The 18,984-nt window shown below is 43.3% G+C and overlaps 2 protein-coding genes across 2 annotated transcripts in view; one reads left to right on the top strand and one right to left on the bottom strand.

Annotated features, from left to right (window-relative positions):
- Elf5 (E74 like ETS transcription factor 5) overlaps positions 1–18,984 on the bottom strand; it is a 332,927-nt gene that overhangs the window by 268,253 nt on the left and 45,690 nt on the right. The window lies entirely within an intron of this gene.
- Positions 1–18,984, top strand: part of Cat (catalase) — a 33,729-nt gene that overhangs the window by 12,550 nt on the left and 2,195 nt on the right. The window contains exons 3-11 of the mRNA XM_034496291.2: positions 369–479; positions 1,784–1,914; positions 3,085–3,189; positions 4,357–4,482; positions 7,024–7,215; positions 7,572–7,724; positions 11,559–11,697; positions 14,551–14,687; positions 17,925–18,032. Coding sequence (XP_034352182.1) covers positions 369–479; positions 1,784–1,914; positions 3,085–3,189; positions 4,357–4,482; positions 7,024–7,215; positions 7,572–7,724; positions 11,559–11,697; positions 14,551–14,687; positions 17,925–18,032 — 1,202 coding nt within the window. The remainder of the gene's footprint in view (positions 1–368; positions 480–1,783; positions 1,915–3,084; positions 3,190–4,356; positions 4,483–7,023; positions 7,216–7,571; positions 7,725–11,558; positions 11,698–14,550; positions 14,688–17,924; positions 18,033–18,984) is intronic.

Here is an 18,984-nt window from a genome sequence, read left to right as displayed (position 1 = left end):
CACTTGTCATTTGGCAGCTGTTCTTTCAGCCCCTGACTCCTTCCCTCTGTTCTTCCAAGTCATTCCTTGGCCCCTGCCTCTACCTCAAGGCCTTCTGGATCCTTTGTCTTTGATCAGCCAAAGCTTCCAGCACCCATCATCCCCTCTTGGCTCCCACTGTGTGGCCCTCATCCGAGCACTAGTGACAATAGGGCTTTTTGTTTTGTTTCTAACATTTCTAGTTCGCTTACTTCTTCTCCCCATCGTATTGGAAGATCCCGGAAAGCTGGTGCTGGGTGCATGTTTAGTTTCTCTTGTCACAGGTGCCTGTTGAGAGCCTGAGGCCCAAGTGATGTTCCTGTGCTGAGAGTTTCTGTCTTTCTCATTAGGTGCTTTTGGATACTTTGAGGTCACCCATGATATTACCAACTACTCCAAGGCAAAGGTGTTCGAGCATATTGGAAAGAGGACTCCTATTGCTGTTCGATTTTCCACAGTTGGTAAGTCAGTCTGTTTGCATGCCTTTTTTGGTTCTTTCAACCTTATAAACTCCCAAGAAAAACATACTAAGAAAACAGGAAATTGTTTTATTGTATAGACAATATCTGGGTCATACTGGAGGTTACTTACTGTTCTGTTTGTTGAACCATGAAGGGGCGACCACTGCAGTTTTCTGACATTTAGAAAGAACTCTCTACAAGCAATTGCCTCAAAGAGAAATATGGAGAGGAGTTCTTTAATAACCATTCTAACAACTGCTCTTTGCTGAGAATTAAGACAACAATAATATAGGTGATTTACTTATACTAACTTGTAGATCTACTTTGCAGTATGGGATTAATGTATTTCAGAATAATGAAGGCATTTTATTATTATGTTACAGAATTAATAGTTGTACCTAACATATACATACACACACACACACATAAACATAACATATATATATAACATAGACAAATAATATAACATAATTTATATATAATATATAAATATTCCCTAACACACAGATTAGGCTTCTCTGCTATGCTCTGTGCTTAAACAAACAAACACACAAACCATGCTTTGCAAAAATGAATGAGATAAAGAATAAACCTGTACCTTTACTAACTTTCTGACAATTCACTCTCAAAGTTTTTATCATTTTTGTTTATGTGTATGGATGTTTTACCTGCATACATATCTGTATATCATGTGGATGCCTAGGAGGTCAGGAGAGGGTCTCAGATCCACTGAAACTGGAGTTAGATGGTTGTGAGCAGCTGTGTGGGTGCTGGGAATTGAACCTGAGTCTTAACTCTGGTTGAGAATAGCCCATGCTCTTAACTGCTGAGTCATCTCTCCAGCCCCACATGACTCACGCTTTGTTTATTACTCCAATCTTCATAATTATTTTCTTAATTACCTGTTTCAATGGATAATCTTGTCAGTTGTTGGTATATATATTGTCACTCTTAATTTATTCTTTTGTCTGATTTCTAAACCCAATTAGTAGGTAGGTTGTAGTAAAAATGCCACAGTCATTTAAATACCTAACCTGCTTCCCCAAGAAATTTGGAATTTCAGGAATCCACTTCTGCAGGAAGTGGACTGAAGATGGCAGATGCTGTTTTTCTATTATTTATGGTTTCTTGGCTGCAATATACTTGGCTGTGCTCCATCCTTCCATTTGGATCTCCCATTTAAATACCTAATCTGCTTCCAGGAAGTGGACTGAAGACGGTAGATGCTAAGTTTCTCTGTGATTTATGGTTTCTTGGCTGCAGTATACTTGGGTGTGTTTCATTTTTTCGTTTGACTCTTCCAGCTGGAGAGTCAGGCTCAGCTGACACAGTCCGTGACCCTCGTGGGTTTGCAGTGAAATTCTACACTGAAGATGGTAACTGGGATCTTGTGGGAAACAATACCCCTATCTTCTTCATCAGGGATGCCATATTGGTAGGTGTTGGACTGTTTTGTTCTCTATCAGTGTTGCGGATTTGTATTGGCTTCCAGTTTTCTTTAGTGATTGGCATTTGAGGATAAACCCCGGGGAAAGAAGAGAATGTGGATTGTTTGGGTTGCCCTTTGTCTTAGTTAGGATTTTATTGATGTGAAGAGACACCATGACCAAGGCAACTCTTATAAAGGAAAACATTTAATTGGGGCTGGCTTACAGTTGCAGAGGTTCGGTCCATTGTCATCATGGTGGGAGCATGGCATTGAGACATAGTGCTGGAGAACTGAGAGTTCTACATCTTGATCTCACGGCAGCCAGGAAGGAGACTCTCCCACATTGGGCAGAGCTTGAGAATAGAGACCTCAAAGCCTACCCCACAGTGACACACTTCCTTCAGTAAGGCCACACCTACTCCAACAAGGCCACACTTTCCATGGGCCAAGCATCCAAACACATGAATCTGTGAGGGCCAAACCTATTTAAACCGCCACACCCTTTAAATCTTTCCCCCAGAATTTAGTATGTCTCTGTAAGAGCAAATGATAATTACCATTGGCCTTAGATTTAGCATGTCAAGAATCACTGACCTGGTGGGAATAGCCCAGCTTCCATTGCAGAGCTTGGAGGGTTAGTGAGGACGGGCTTTGCCAAGAAGCAGATAAGAGGAATAAGAGGCTATTTCTCTCCCTGTGTGTGTGGTATATATGTGTGTGGTATATGTGGATTGTGTGTGTATATGTGTGTGTTGTGTGTAAATTGTGTGTGTGTGTGTGGTGTGTGAGTGTGTGTGTGGTGTATGTGTGTGTTGTGTGTGGATTTTGTGTGTGTGTGTGGTGTATATGGATTGTGTGTGTGTGTATGTGTGTGTTGTGTGTGGATTGTGTGTGTGTGTGTGTATGTGTGTGGTGTGTGAGTGTGTGTGTTTGGTGGTGGTAGTGTTTAAAGAGATACTTCAGCTCTGAGTGCATTTGACATGAGAGTATCCAAAGAATTGATTGTATGTGCTAACAAATTTCACTTGGAAGTCTAACAATCTAAGTTTCTGGAATTGTGTTGATTACAATAATTTATGAAGGAGTGATAAATAACATATTATATAAGATACTATAACTCTTACCAACTTAGGTTTGGGATTTTTATTTTTGCTCTCTCTCTCTCTCCCCATTTAGTTTCCATCCTTTATCCATAGCCAGAAGAGAAACCCACAAACTCACCTGAAGGATCCTGACATGGTCTGGGACTTCTGGAGTCTTCGTCCAGAGTCTCTCCATCAGGTGGGACTCCTCCTTCACTATTATATCCCCTGGGATGGGATTGCTGATTAGACCTTGTAATGTGGTCTTGTGCTTATTGGATTTGGCTTGTCTTTTTGGGGTGCTTCTTCAGATTTTTTGATCACAAAGAGTTTACATCTAAACATGATGCTTAGGTGGTTGTAAACACTATCCATTAGTATTTAGGAGTCTTTAGGAATAAAGTCTAGTCAGGGTAAAGCCATGTAGTAGGGAAGGGAGAGGAAAGCAGTGCACTGTAGAGAGAGGTGGAACTGGAGACACGACAGCAGTGAGATCCAGGTTGATGTGAGTGGTCTTTGCTGCCACCTGAGGCCATGGTGCTGTCTGTGGTCTGGGCTGCCTCTGAGAGCCTTGTCTGGATCTGTAGTCCTACCAGAGTCAGGGGCCATGTTCATGGTCTGTGCTGTTTGTGTGTGGAAGTTCATAATCCATGCTCTGGCTGACTGTGAAGAGCAAGGAGACCATGTTTGCAGTGACATTGATGATTGCAGAGGCATAGTTGAGAAAGAAGGACATGGAAGGCTTCTGTGATAACCCCTACTCTCACCCTTGCCCCCCCAAAAGTAACAGCCTAAAGAGAGAGATATTGATGAGATCTCTTAAAAAGTGTGAAAAGAAATGAACTCTCCACAATGGATGGCTTCTGGCGGGCCTGCTGTGAGAGGGGAGGACTCAGTTCTATCTAAGGGTCTGGCCACTGGGAGTGTGATCATGCTCCAGTGAGTGTATGGGCAACACAAATTGGACTTGTATTTTTTATTTTTCTTTTTAAATTAATTATTACTACTATTTTTAAATTTTGTTTTTATTTCTTTGGGGGAGGTCACAAGGGTGGGGGGCAGACATAGAAGGACTGAGAAATGGGTATGATTTGGATACATAATGTGAAATTCCCAAAGAATCAATAAACATATCATGTTAAAAAAATAAAAAGATACAAGTTTGAACCGCATGTTAGTTTAGCTTCCAGATTTGCTTTAGCGTTCCTTCATAGAAATTTTATCATTTTCTATAGGTGAAATCATGATAACCCGTGGAAGTTAGAAGGTGTGTTCTGTGTCGAGGAGGAATTTTCTGGAAATGCATGGATGCAAAAACTTGGGATACTTCAATTTAAATGGGAGGATTTCCATTTGTGTTCCTTAGGTTTCTTTCTTGTTCAGTGACCGAGGGATTCCGGATGGACACCGGCATATGAATGGCTATGGATCGCACACGTTTAAGCTGGTTAATGCGAATGAAGAGGCGGTCTATTGCAAGTTCCATTACAAGGTACACGTTGTTTGGACAGAGGGTACAGGGCTCCTCCTGTACAACTCTGTACCTCGCCTACAGGCCTGAGCAGAGATCTTTCCTACCTTTCTCTTACTTCCACCCAAGGGCACAAAGAATTGATAGAATTGAGTAGCACCATGAATATTTTGTTGGCCACCAATTCAGAGAACAAATTCAGGCCACTCAAATCAGAGCTGTGGGTAGTTGGCCTTTGTTTTTTTCCTTACATGTAGTTAGAGGCCGGGGCACATGGCTTCTCTCTTTGGTATGATCTTGACTTACATTACAATATGCAATATTTACCAGTGAACTTGAGAGGGTTATCATTATTCCTTAAGCACTGTAGAAGGTTAAAAGCTATTGTTTCTAATTACTGCTGCTAAGCTAGGATGAAGGAAATGTGTTGATGACAAACGAAGTCTCCCTCCTTTGTGTATATGGAATGGAATTGAACCTAGGGCTTCACCCATGCTAGGCAGGTGCTGGACCACCAACCTGCCATATCCCCAGCACCTTTTGTATTTTGAGACAGGATCTCATTAAGTTGCCCAGATTAGCTTTGAACTTCCTTGGTAGCCCAGCTGGGCCTTGAACTTGCAATCCTTCTACCTCAGCCTTTTGGGTAGCTGGGCTTTCAAGCCCACACGACCAGGCTTAGTACCTCTCCGTTTTAACATCTCAAAGGCACACTTTCTTCTGTCATATTTTAATACTTATCTGAACAAGCTAGTTAGGTGTATTAAATGGGAAAAGTGTCTCCTTTATATCTTGGATCAATGTTAAGAAAACAATTGGTCTCTGGGTTTATAATTGTCAACGGGATCTGTGTAAGGTCACTCAGGGGAAGAGTGTGACTGTGGGGGATCCTGAGCCTAGTCAGAAGCCTTGCAGGCAGGCCAGCCTAAACTCAGATCTTCACTGTCCCGGATAACTGACATTGGACATATTGTTGGAAGTTCTTTTTGTTATAAAATTGGGATGCAACTACAGCTGTCCACAGGACTACAGTGACAAGATTGCTTATAGGTTTGTTCAGCAGAAAATCCTGAGATAAGTTGAGATGTATATGAATTCATTCATTCGTTTAGTTTATTCTGATTTATAGGTACTCTCTTCTAAACACAAAAGATCTGTCTAAAATCAGAATAGCTTTGTATTATTACAATACATTGAACATATTGAGTGACCTGCAGATGGTGGCCTTCATTTTTAAATCCTGAAGTTGCCATCCCCTTTGGTCCCTTCCAGAGTTGCTTTTGCTAAGTGTTTCCATGACATGTGGCTTCTGGAGTCTTTTAGAATGAGGTACATGGTCAGCCAGTTGACCAGGGCTGTAGAGATCAGAGTACTAGGGAAAGTGACATAATGGTTTTGAGTGTGTTGGGCTTGTTTGGAAAGGCAGAATGCTGAGTTGTGCCTGCTCATTGATAATTGGTATAGAGTAGCTACGGTGAAACTCATGGTAGCTAGATGAACTCTGATTCTGTAATTTCTTAAAATAAAACAAAAACAGACAACAGAGATGAAGGGATATGCTGATCACAGTTTTAGGAATTTATTCGAGCTGTTTTAAAAATGAGAATTTTTTTCAGAATTCCTTGGTGTATATCTAAGGAAAATGATACTGGATGTCCAAGAGGCATCTACACTCTTGTGTTTTTTAAATAGTGTCTGTCAGATGGTGAATGGATTAAGAAGATGTGATACAGTGGACTTCTGTTTAGCCAGAAGGAGGGAGGGAGACAGAGGGAGGGAGGGAGAGAGAGAGAGAGATCCCATCTTTGTGACTATGGGTGGAATTGTAGACCACTGTGCTAAATGAAATGAGCCAGGCATAGAAGGACAGATGTGGCATGCTCTGTTTCATTGGTGGGATTTGATTATTAGAAGATAAAATTAGGAATGGTGGTCATCAGAATCCAGGGAGAGTGGGGGTTGGGGGGAGGCTGCCTGATGGTACCAAGTGACAGCTGGGAGGACCCAGTTCTAGTGGGCTGTTGTACAGTGACTGTAGCTAGTAACTGTACTACAGCTCTAAAAAATCTGAAAGAAAGGATTTGAGTGTTTTGCTATAAGGAAATGGTAAATATTCTCCATTAATATTCATAGTTTTGGTGTTTTAGTTAAAAATAAAGTGAACTTTAAAACCATTTAATTTTTATTATCTCTTGCTTATTTTAGTGGATAAGAATTTATCTTATTAAGATAAGATATTATTTATATTTATATTAATAAGATATTAATTATAATATCTTATTATTTTTTCTGATTAAAAAGTAATAGTATAAAAATTCAAAATTATGTAAAATACATAAAGGGAAAGAGGAATCATTTGACATTGAAAAAAAATTGGTATAAATAAGTATAGTTTCCTGTAAATAAATGTATTAGTGTTGGTTCTGAACAGTAGAAGTATGATTTAAGGAAAATGTCATTCACCCAAATGGCCTGTGTTACCTAGAACCCTTCAGTGAAGTACTGGTTATGTTTTGTAACCTCTTTTCTAAACTTCATTTGAGTCTTTCTTTCACTCTGCAGACCGACCAGGGCATCAAAAACTTGCCTGTTGGAGAGGCAGGAAGACTTGCCCAGGAAGATCCGGATTATGGCATTCGAGATCTTTTCAATGCCATCGCCAATGGCAATTACCCATCCTGGACTTTTTATATCCAGGTCATGACTTTTAAGGAGGCAGAAACTTTCCCATTTAATCCATTTGATTTGACCAAGGTAAGTCAGCAGCTGCCATATTGTTTTGTAAGTATCTTCCTGTATACTGCTACTCCTGCTGCTGCCACTACTACTACTACTAAAAATAATAATTAATAATAATAATTAATATAATATAAATTATAGCCATTCAGTCACAGTGACAGGAGCCGGCTAGAAAAGCTAATTTACTCTGTTTCTGCACCAGTGTCAATATTTACTTAGTATTACAAAATGATAAAGCAATCACATGAACTTCTTATCATGTTTCTATTGGATTAAGAACTATTCTCACTGGCTTGATTATATATGGAAGCCAGTGTTTTCAGATCCACCAGCTGGCTATCTGGTAATTATGAATATGGCATTGTTTTCAGGTTTGGCCTCACAAGGACTACCCTCTTATACCAGTTGGCAAACTGGTCTTAAACAGAAATCCCGTTAATTACTTTGCTGAAGTTGAACAGATGGCTTTTGACCCAAGCAACATGCCCCCTGGCATTGAGCCCAGCCCTGACAAAATGCTCCAGGTAAGCCAGTGAGTTGACATGTTCTGAGGCAGGTGTCCATTTGTACACACACATACATGTGCACGGCACGCAGTGTATAACTCAGTATGATCTTTTATAAGGAATTGCTAGAACTTTCATTTGAATTTTAATTGAGGTGCTTAATTCCTGGGAAGTCACTTGGATGAGACACCCTTAGGTGGTCATTCTCTAGTTATGCCAGTTATAAAACACGTCCATGATAAAGTCTCTAACATTTCAAGATGTGAGCACTTGATTTTGGAAGAAAGATACAATAGCAATGACTCCATATTTTAGAAAAAAATAACATGGCTGGCTCAGCCTATAAGGCTATAATGAATTATTAGAACCATCAACACCATAACTTCCCTGTTTCCTATTCCAAGGTGATGTTTGCATATTTTCCATCTCTGAAAACAGCTCCCTGGGTGATCTTTATTAACCCAACTTTGTGATTAGTGGAATAGTTTAATCATGTGATCTTACTAGGCATTCAGCACCCTTTAAACCGTTTTCTAGGGTGCTGTGCCAAGAGGTCAAAGAGGAAAAATTTTACTTTGGACTAGAAATCAGTAGGAAAATTATTGGCTTAATAATTGCTGTGCTAACCAGTCTTCTGTGTTTTTGGACTATGAACACCAAGCAGAGGTTAAAGATCAGACCTTAGATCAGACCACAGAGATTGAAGGTTGCTGTTTACATAAGTTCTGATTCCTGACAGGTGTCAGGCTCCTTGGAGACCAAGCTGAGGTTCTCTGTGTTACCTTTGCAGTGACACTGGGGACATCTGATACTTTTTTGAAAGACAATTTTCATTACCCTAGTTGAGTAGTACCCTGCTAGGTGTGGTTCTGTGAAACACTGGACAACCATGGTATAAAGCAGAGAGTACTGTGACAGACGTGAGACGGGACCAGTGACAAAGGTCTAGAACAAGATTTTCAGTGACACAGATGGTAGAGGGTACGAGGACAGGCACAGAGGTGCTCTGCGTTGGGAATATTTAAACTGTAGTAACCACTCTGTCCTGAATGAGAGGAATCGAGTGTGCACATGCTCACCAAGACCGTGTTAGAGGAGCCCTTAAATGTCGGACATTGTGCAAGTGTCCATTCTGGGAAGATAGAAGGATTCTTCAGCTTTAAGAAGCACAGCCTGAGAGCTGTCAAGTAGAGCGATTCTTCTCAGTGAAGAATGGCAAAGGAAGGAGCTGCAGTTGGGGACAGAAAGGGAACTGGAGTAGCATACAGCTAAAAGCAGACATGTTAGCTGCTTGCTTGGTACTGGGGAATAGAGGAAGTCTAGCTCTGTAGCCTGGCCACAGCCCTCCCTGCTGGGTGGGCACAAGGGAACGGAACTGTGTGATTGTGGAGCTAGCAGGGTGCACCAGAGCATGAAATCGCCAGGAGCAGAGCTCAGACTACAGAATCCTGGTATTGAGAAAATGGATTGAAAAATAAAAACAAAAGGTGACCCACAGTCTGCCCATTTTACCCGTGTTCTTTGGGACCACAGCGACACCTGGAGTCAGAAAAAAGTAGGTCAGTCAGCAAAGCACACACTGTAAAGCAAACACTGAAGAATGGAATGCAGTACTCCGCTCAGGCCCAGGGTGAGGCGGCACAGCGAACGTGTATTCTGGAAGCCAGACATAGCGCTGTTATCTAGCCATATACTCTAATTCTGTGGTGCTTGTGAGGAGCCATGCAGTTGGGGAAGGACTGTTGTGTTCCTTTAGCTGTTCAGTGACCAGAGGTTGTCTGAGTGCTTAACTAGCAGAGAGCTAGTTAAGAAGACTAATTACTTCTGAAGAGAATGAACCCTGAAGCTGGGAAGTGGCCTTTCCTGTGTTGATGTTGGTAGCATCTTTGTTTACATTTAAACAAGATCATATTAATAAAACTTCAAACTTCATCCAAAACGGCAAGCCAGAGAGCATCATGGAATGGGCGGACAGTGGAATGCAGGAAACAGAGACTGTACTGTCTGGCCTGTGGCTGTGTGGTCTTTCTTTGCTCCCATACTTTGTCATGTATCTGCTGGGATCTGGAAAGAAGTTGGACTGGTTGTTTGAGTGGGGAAGGACTGTTTGGTCAGGTAGAGCAGTGGTGTAAAGGGCATGACCTCCATGCAGGTCACTGTCAGTGTGAGCGCTCACTGCACCCATCTCTGACCTGTCTGTGCCGCCTCCAGTCATTGACAGGGTTAGGGTTCCCTGCTTACTCTAAGGTGAGCAAACCAGAATGGTGTGCTAGAGGGATGGTTCTCAACCTGTGGGTCTTGACCCCCTTTGGGGATCCAGTGGCCCTCTCACAGGGGTCACCTAAGACCATGGGAAAGCACAGATACTTACATTATGATTCATAACAGTAGCAAAATTACAGTTATAAAGTAGCAACAAGAGTAATTTTATGGTTGGGGGTCACCACAGCGCAAGGAACTGTGTTAAAGGAACGCAGCATTAGGAAGGTTGAGAACCACTGTGCTAGCAGCTCCACCTGAGTGGAGTTAGTCTGTCATTGGTGCTGGGCACAGTTTCTGGAGCTAGTGGAGGCAGCCAGCTCGGGCTGAGTCACACTTGCACGATCAGACATTTAAACATTACCTAGATGTGGGGGGGAAGGCTTAGTTAGCAAGTGTAGGCCTAGTCTGCATCAAGCATGCCGGTGTGAGGGATTTGTTTTGCTGAATTTGCCTTCTCTGCCTCGGTGCTTAGTTCTCACTTTTTAATGCTCATTTTAAAAATGTAGTTCAATTTTTAAAATTTAAATCAATTTTAAGTTAGCAGATACATTAATGGGTTTTCATTAAGACACATATATATAAATTGCTATTATACTTTTGTTTATATCTATATTTATATCTATCTATCTATCTATCTATCTATCTATCTCCTTTCCCCATTCCCTCCCTTATGTTCTTCCTCTGCCCCCACCTCTCCCTTTGCCCTCCATCTTCCCTTTCTTCTCTATACTGCTCCCCTCAAAGCCCCTCAGCTTCTATGTCACATTTACTCTATTACTCCCTCTATTTTTCCGTTCTCCCTTACGATCTCTTTTTTTCCCCCTCTCACGGTCTCCTTTCCATTTTTATAGACCATGGTTTTTGTTTTGCCTTCTATAGTTAGGAATAAGAATGCTGTCCAGGAGTCAGGGAGATAATCCAGGCAGTGGAAGAAGAATTTCTCAGAGTAAAACCTTGCATAATGAGAAGAGCTCAGTGACTGGATAGCGAGACCAGTGCAGAGCAAATCCGAAGGCTTCCTGCTAAAAGGAATGTCAAGATGGTTCTCATCCTGCCTTGGGAACTATGAGGCATAATTTGCATATCCTGGCTAGCCTCAGACTCATTACCTGTGGCTGTGGAGGGCCACTGATGCTAACCACAGCTTTCTGTCCATGCTTGTCAGTAAGTCTCATAATACAGTGTCAAATCCACCGTACAGTGTGGGAGGCATACCTTTGAACAATTTCCACACAGATGGCTTTGGAGAATGGTGCTGTTTTAAGAGCAAAAGTTCAATTCTCCCCTTGGAGTAGAGGCTGGGGTAGCAGGGAATTACGTCAGGATTCTTTTGAGGTGAAATGTGAAATACCATGCCAAGGCAATTCTGTGTCCTGGGGGTTGTGGACATCATTGTGCAGGACAGATGTGAACTGAGCAGTTTTTTGGATGGCAGGCTGATTATGATGGCTTCTTTAGGGCTTGACCCCGCCCAGCAGAGTTAGGCGGAGCTGTGCTGTAGTCATGTACTTTGAATTTTAGAATGATCCTTATCGCTTCCTTCCTGTTTCGTAACTGACTATTCCCAATGTCTATTGTGTATTACTGTAGGGCCGCCTCTTTGCCTACCCAGACACTCACCGCCACCGCCTGGGACCCAACTATCTGCAGATACCGGTGAACTGTCCCTACCGTGCTCGAGTGGCCAACTACCAGCGTGATGGCCCCATGTGCATGCATGACAACCAGGGTAGGCCTGGATATATTTGAATCCTTCCTCGTAAGGGCAGAGAGACTGGGTGGGCTAGGACGCTAGGCCAGTGGTTCTCAAACTGTGAGACACCCCCCCCCCCCCACCTCCCCGAGTGCTGTGGCATGCTCTATAGGTGCTGCTGGCCACTCAGATCTCAGTCAGGAAGTTTTGAGGTTCCCGTGGTCTCTCCTGGTTTCCGTCCATTTTACACACATCCCTGAGAGTTCCCTCCTCACATTGCCCTTGGTATCTGTCTGAAGTGAAAGGCCACAAGGAGGATCTTCCACAATGGCTGCTTTTGAGTGTGTCCAACCTAAGCTACAGGGTATGCGGTTCCTCAAGTCACTCTTACCTGGACTGAGACCTTGAAAATACAGAGCCACAAAGGCCATGCTGCTGCCTGCGGTTCTGGAGGACCAGCTCTGACTGGAACTTGGAAGGGAAGGAAGAGAGAGAGAAAATCAAGGGCACCTCCTCTTCCATGTTCACTGCCCAAGAATAAGATCTACCAAGATGACATTTCTCCTGCATTTGAGTGTTTGTGGGTTCACTTGTCAAGTGCATGGCTTCCCCATCTTAATTACCTTCTTGATACCAATGCACAGAGAGCCTCAGGTCTTAATTCTGGTTAGGCAAGCAGAGCGCTTGGTTGATGTGTTTTCTTTTAATATTTCAGTTTAATGGATATCTTAGTTTTTAATCTCATGCTGGGAGCCTGTCTTTAAGTAATAGCTGCAGAAATAGATTTCTGCACAAGTTTGACCAGTGATGTCTATTTGAAACCATAGCTATCTGTACAAAAATCAAGCATATCATATACTATAGGGTACGCCTCCAATAAAAAGAATATGTGTACCCTAAAAGTGACTTGGAATGTAGAAGACAAACAGCCGCTTGACAGTTCTAGCACCAGAGGCCATGACAGTCTTATCTTTCTGTATTTCTTGCCATGCTTTTCCAGTGGCCATTTTTACACATTTAACTGTTTTGCATATGGCGTTTTGTGCTCGGCTGTCCTGTCCTTACTCCCAGGCCTCCCCGGTATTTACTGAGTGTGTTTGCTTTCTGCCAAACTCCACTGAGTAGGTCTAGTATTTCTGTTCCCTTAGGACTCTAGAGGCCTGGGCCTGACATAGTAGATACTCCCTGTGTCTGAATCCTGCCTTTTCAGTCTTCTAGGTTTTGATTTCTTTTCCTTCTTTTGTGGTCCTTTTGTTATTGCAGCTGTGCATGGCACAGATGTCCCTGTTTATCTTGAACTTCATTTATGGTTAATTATTTCATGTTTACATCCCACTGGCACACTTGTGAGAAAGTTGCTCTGGGGTTGATGTTGAAGTTCTCTGATTTTAGAGCGTGTTTGGGCTGTGCTCTGGAAATTCTCATGAAAGGGCTTAATTGTTTCCAGTTGTCAGCACCTCCAAGACAACCCCCACTTTTGGGTAAAGGTCAGAATGTATTTGAAAATAGAATTTAAAACCTCTCAAAGGGTGAATTCCTAGTGAAGAAATGTCGTGGTAGTTAGCAGTTAAAGTCTTTGCTTGTCATAGTGACGCAGCTGCCCCAAGGCTACGTTCTGAACCGAGTAACTGATTGCCAGAATGGTATAGGGCCATTTTTTTTCTCCCTGCACACACTCCTGGTGCCTTGATCACTGTGATAGGAGGCATCTCCTAATTATCCACAGTGCATAGTCTGTCCTGGCAGAGAGCCACGAAGCATTCCAGTGACAGGCTGCTTCCTGTAAGCCACTTCTTGTGTTCCTAGGCAGTGTTCTGTACAGGCAGTGTGAGCTCTGATAGTCAAGCTTCTGTTGATACGAGCCAAAGCGCTGTGCCATCTGGGAAGTAAATACACCACAACAAGGGGCTGGTGAGATTGCTCAGAGGGTTCAGGGTATGTGCTACAAGCGAGAAGATCTGAGTTTACTCCCTGGGACCCACATGGTGGATGGAGGGAGAGAGCTGACTCCCACAAGTTGTCCTCTGATGTCCATTCATGTTTTGTGGTATAAGTACACCTGCATACACACACATACACACAATAAATAAAAGTTAATAAAAAATGCCAAGAGGAGAAAAAGGAAAGCTTTATTTTTTAATCTCAGAATCATGAAAGATGTATAATTATATCTGCCAATATTTCGTCCAATAAATTGAGATAAATGAAAGCTAACATATTACAAATACAGATTTTGTTTTTGTTTTTACCTTTCTAAATGGGGAAAGTAAAAATAGAATCAAGGGGACATTAGAATCCGCTAAGGTGAGATGTTCCAAAATCTTAAAGGTGTGTGAGGAAGAGTTTTGTCAAGTTTTCTCATGGAAAAAGACAGAAATGCTGGCTTCTCGCCACCCTGCTTCCTGACCATCCAGCAGCTGTGAACATCTCAGGGCTTCAGGTTAGGTCTATGAATGAGGGAACAGACCTAGGTTGCTCTGTACAACTGAGTCACTGTTTGGATGGAGCCTACATCCAAATGAAAATGTCAGCTCCACAGTGTCTCTGGGCCTAGTCTCAGTGGCAACCACATCAAATCTTTGAAGAAACTTCCTGGTACAGCTAAGCACCAGGTGTTATAGACAAGGACCTTTGAAGCCTTGATGTGGATTTGAGATCTCTTTACTCAGGCCCAGAGTGAGGCAGCCCACATGTGCACGTAGACAGAGCCTGTAGTTAGACCTGGGAAGAGAGAGTCATTTCCCAGCATGGGGTATGTTTACATCTGTACCTAAGGTATGTGTGTTTGATTACTGCGGGGGGGGGGGGGGGGGCTGCTCTTTCCCAGATTGATGACTTGCAGACATTTGTCATTTCTCTAAGAATGTCTCTGCTTCTTTTTATTTAAAGGTGGTGCTCCCAACTACTACCCCAACAGCTTCAGTGCACCAGAGCAGCAGCGCTCGGCCCTGGAGCACAACGTCCAGTGCCCGGTGTCTGTCGATGTGAAGCGCTTCAACAGTGCTAATGAAGACAATGTCACTCAGGTAATGGCTTTCTTGGCTCCTCAGTGGGCACTTGGCTATTTTTCTTGTCAGAACCTCATTACAGAGCCCCTTCAGTCTCGTTATATAGCTCTGCTGGCCTGTATAGACCAGGCTGGCCTGGAACTCATATATGCCCTCCTTGCTTCTCTTTCTCAAGTGCTGGGTCTAAAGGCACATGCTATCACATCTGACTTACGGGCCACTTTTTAAGGTGTCTGTCTTTGTTAGAGTTTTACTGCTGTGAACAGACATCATGACCAAGGCAAGTCTTATAAATGACATTTAATTGGAGCTGGCTTGCAGGTTCAGAGGTTCAGTCCATTATCATCAAGGTGGGAGCATGACAGTATCCAGGCAGGCATAGTGGAGGCAGAGCTGGGAGTTCTACATCTCCATCTGAAGGTCGATAGCAAAATACTGGCTTCCAGGCAGCTGGGATGAGTCTTAAAGGCCACACCCACAGTGACACACCTACGCCAAGAAGGCCACACCTTCTAATAGTGCCACTCCCTGGGGCGAGCATATACAAACCATCAAAGCGTGTAATGCATCTTGAATTGAGTCCAAAGAAGACTTAGCTCTAGCAGCAGTCAGTCTCTCTATTGGCTGGAGCCGAAGAGCTGTCAAGCTGCTCTGTCCATTTCAGATATGGGGAGTCACTCTCAGATCCCCCAGCCTTTATTGAAACGATAAAGTTGGGTGACGCTGGGGAAAAAACGATCTCCTGGCAGCCTAAGACATGGGCAAGTAAGACATACGCATCCTGGCAGAAGAGCCCAGTTTCCAGGGACTAGACCTGGTGATCCAGATAGCCCTTGAGGGCTGGGAAAACCGTTCTTTGCTTTCCTTGCACTGACAGGGCCTTGGGTTTGAATCCTAATCCTGGAAAATGCAGAACAAAACTGGCATCGAGAGTGTGTGGGTTCCACTCAGGGCCCTGGGCACCTGGCTCTGCTGTTCTCCAGGTGTCTGCTTCCGCTTCCTGCTGCTGGTTGCTTGTTCCCACTGCGGTCCCCCACTTTTTTCCCACCGCCTCTCAACTTCTGCTGCTTGGCCACACCCACACCTGGCTGACTCTCTTTTCTGTTTTTCTTCTCAGCTTTTCTCTATTTAAGCACCTCTCACTCTATTTCTGTCATAGTTGAGAGGATCCGATGACCTCTACCCCAGATTGTATCATTGACCTCAGATCACCCTACTGCGAACTGCCCTGGGTCAGGTGCTCACCCTCTTTCCTTGTGTGTATGGCTGCCCTGGGGGCTTTTCCAGTGGGTGCTGTGGGAGCCTGTGTGTGGGCTGGGATGTGCTCAGTGTAACTTCCACCACACCCAGCCAAAGAATGAGAAGGTAGTTGCTGTGGAGTCCTGTGTGGGAGCTGTCTGTAAGTTGATATTTAAATTCAACTAGAACCTATTTCTATTTTCTCAGTTTAAAAATGTAGATTCCAGGTGAAATATTTATAAATACATAAGTGGATTCACTGAGAATGTTTTTGTTTGAAAGATGTGTGTGTGTGTATGTGTGTGTGTGCGCTCATGGTATTCTTTGTGGGATATAAAGCACATTTAGGTAAGCCTTTTATAGTAGGTTATTATTTTTAGAGATATGGGTGACACCAAATGTATTGCAGGATAGCCTTGGCAGTTGAGGGTTTGCTTGTATGAGGTCAGGGTAGGTACAAGGTAAGCCCGTACAAGTCTTTTAGAAACCAGACTGCCATTTGTACATCAAGGTTTGCTATGTGAGCTTTATTATGACCTTCCTTATTTTAGTGAGAGGTTTTCTTATCGTTATGTAGGTAGGACTCATATCTATAACCAGCCGTGGTCCTGGTATTATCGTTCAAAGCAAAGTGGCGCAATAATAAAAGTCCTGTGACCAATACCTAAGAAGCTTCATGTTTATTTCCTTAAAAGTGAGTCATGTGGCCTTCTGGCTTACAGGACTTGTTCATGTCAGACCTATCCTCTCATGAGGAACATTGGAAAGACAGATTAAAAGTTTTGAAGAGGGACTGGAGAGATGGCTCAGTGGTTGAGAGCACTTGTCCTTGCAGAGGACTAGGGTTCACCACCCGTATGTGGCTTACAACAATCTAAGGCTTCAATCTCATGGGATGTGACACCTTGTCTGACCTCCCTGGGTACCAGGGAAACATGTGGTGCATGTTCTAATACAGGCAGGCAAAACATTCATATACATAAAAGAAAATATATCTTTTTTCAAAAGAGAAAAGTTTTGGAGAACAAAGCAAGGGCTTAATGCTCAGAAAAGTTGCAGAAAAAAAAAAAAAGAGTTGTGTATGTGCAGGTAGCTTGCTTACAGAATCCCTGAAAATTTGACAGTGAGTTCCCGTGAGAAGCTGGCTGCTGTGAACCACTGGAAATGCTTCCAGAAATTACTTTTTGAGCAATGAGACGGCTCAGTGGTTAAAGGCACTGGCAGCCGAGCCTGACAAACTGAGTCTGATCTCTGGAACCCTCATAGAAGAAAGAAATGATACCCACAAGTTGTCCTTTAATGTCTACACTTGTGCCATGACATAAACATGTGTGCACGCTAAATAAATAAATAAACAAACAAACAATAAATAAATAAATGTCAAGAAAAATCGTAGACTGCCTCTTCCCTCCCTCCACAGACAGACTATAGTAAGTGTGAAAGGCACTGCAGTTCAGATGAACACGTTGTCTTCACGTTTTATTAATGAAAGCGAGTACCAGGAGCCAGCGGAGGTATACGAGAAGCGTATGTCCCGTGGGAGGCTTGACCGACGTTTCCTCTTGTGAAGGTGTTATGCCCCCGAGGAGTTAAAGTTCAAGTCGTAGGTTTTCTGGGTTGCAGAAAGCGACAGCTGGTCTCGACACAGTGCTGAGGACCAGGAAAAGGTGCCATTTTGGAGATACTGCCCACCAGACTGAGCATGCCCCTTGGAAGCATGTGGGCACTGAGTGGGAGCAACCAATCCTGAGAAAATTGGACACACACACACACACACGTACACACATGTACACAATACACTCATGCATACCTGCACAGACACACGGAGAAGAAAACCAGTTATAAGCTATTACCAACAAATGAATGCAAAACAAATGAATTCAACACAGATGACATTTTTCATTATAATTTTTCAGTGATTTTTTTTAAAATTGTGCATTTCAAATGTAGACTCTTGGTGGGTTTTATTCATGGTAAAATGGTTATTTTGTTTTTTGCTCTTCTTTTGCTGAACAGGTGCGGACATTCTATACAAAGGTGTTGAACGAGGAGGAGAGGAAACGCCTGTGTGAGAATATTGCCGGCCACCTGAAGGATGCACAGCTTTTCATTCAGAAGAAAGCGGTGAGTCTGGCTTTGATAGCTAAAGGGCAACACTTGCTGGCACATGGAGGTAGTGCAGCCCCATGGGTGAACCCTTGCTAGGAAAAGCAGTTTCTAGTTTACCTGAGCTAAGGATGACTTTTTAGGCAGTGCAGCAATTCTCAGTCAAAGTCCGATCATCTTGTCTCAGTGTTTTGTCTGGTGTGATACATATGCTCATTGTTATCTGTCTTTCCAGTGTATAGAAGTTCAGTTAAGTTTAGGGTGAATTCTTGTGTGTGCTGTGTAATTCAGCTGCAGTCAGTTCAGTGTGTGATGGCCAGCTGGGGCTCTGCTTTCGTCTCCCTTACACTTTCAGAGGATGACAGGTATTGTTTCCGGTTTTGTGGTTTGAAGCCTGTGTTCATCGTCATGAGTCTGTGGCTCGTCTTCAGATAGAGTAGAAGCTTGCCTCTTTTCTAGAATTCCCCAAAGCAGGCTGAGTCAAGGCGCTGGATGCGTCTGCTCATTGAGCTGCTGGAAGCCCTCTCTAGATTTTTGGTTTGTTGCAGAAGTACATTCAATATAAACTGAGCAGCCTTTCTGTTCCTGTGTGTTAGTTGCTGCTACTCTGATCATAAGACCACTGCCTGGAATGTTTCAGAGCCCGGGTCATGAACCAGCAAAGAGCCTGGTGGCTGCTCTGGGGCATGGGCCAGGCAGGTTTTATTTATTGGTCCTGATGAGAGCAGGTAATGCAGCCTGTGAGTCGTGGACTGAGGCTCTCATCCTTGGCAGATTCCTCACATATGCTGAAACTCTAAAGGCTTTCTGTTTGTTCCTGGTGCCCCACTTCCTTTTCACTGTTTGCTGGGGCTCACCCAATGGCTGGTCACCTTTCACGGGGTTGCCTGGCGTATGCCAGTGTTGTGCATCATATTAAATTGAGGCAGTGCCAAGTCTGTCCTTTCACACAGATTACTGACATGTTGGG

The sequence above is a fragment of the Arvicanthis niloticus genome, chromosome 2 (assembly GCF_011762505.2).
Source record: "Arvicanthis niloticus isolate mArvNil1 chromosome 2, mArvNil1.pat.X, whole genome shotgun sequence".
NCBI lineage: Eukaryota > Metazoa > Chordata > Mammalia > Rodentia > Muridae > Arvicanthis > Arvicanthis niloticus.
The sequence above is the reverse complement of the archived record's forward strand: the minus strand, read 5'-3'. Positions and strand labels throughout refer to the sequence as shown.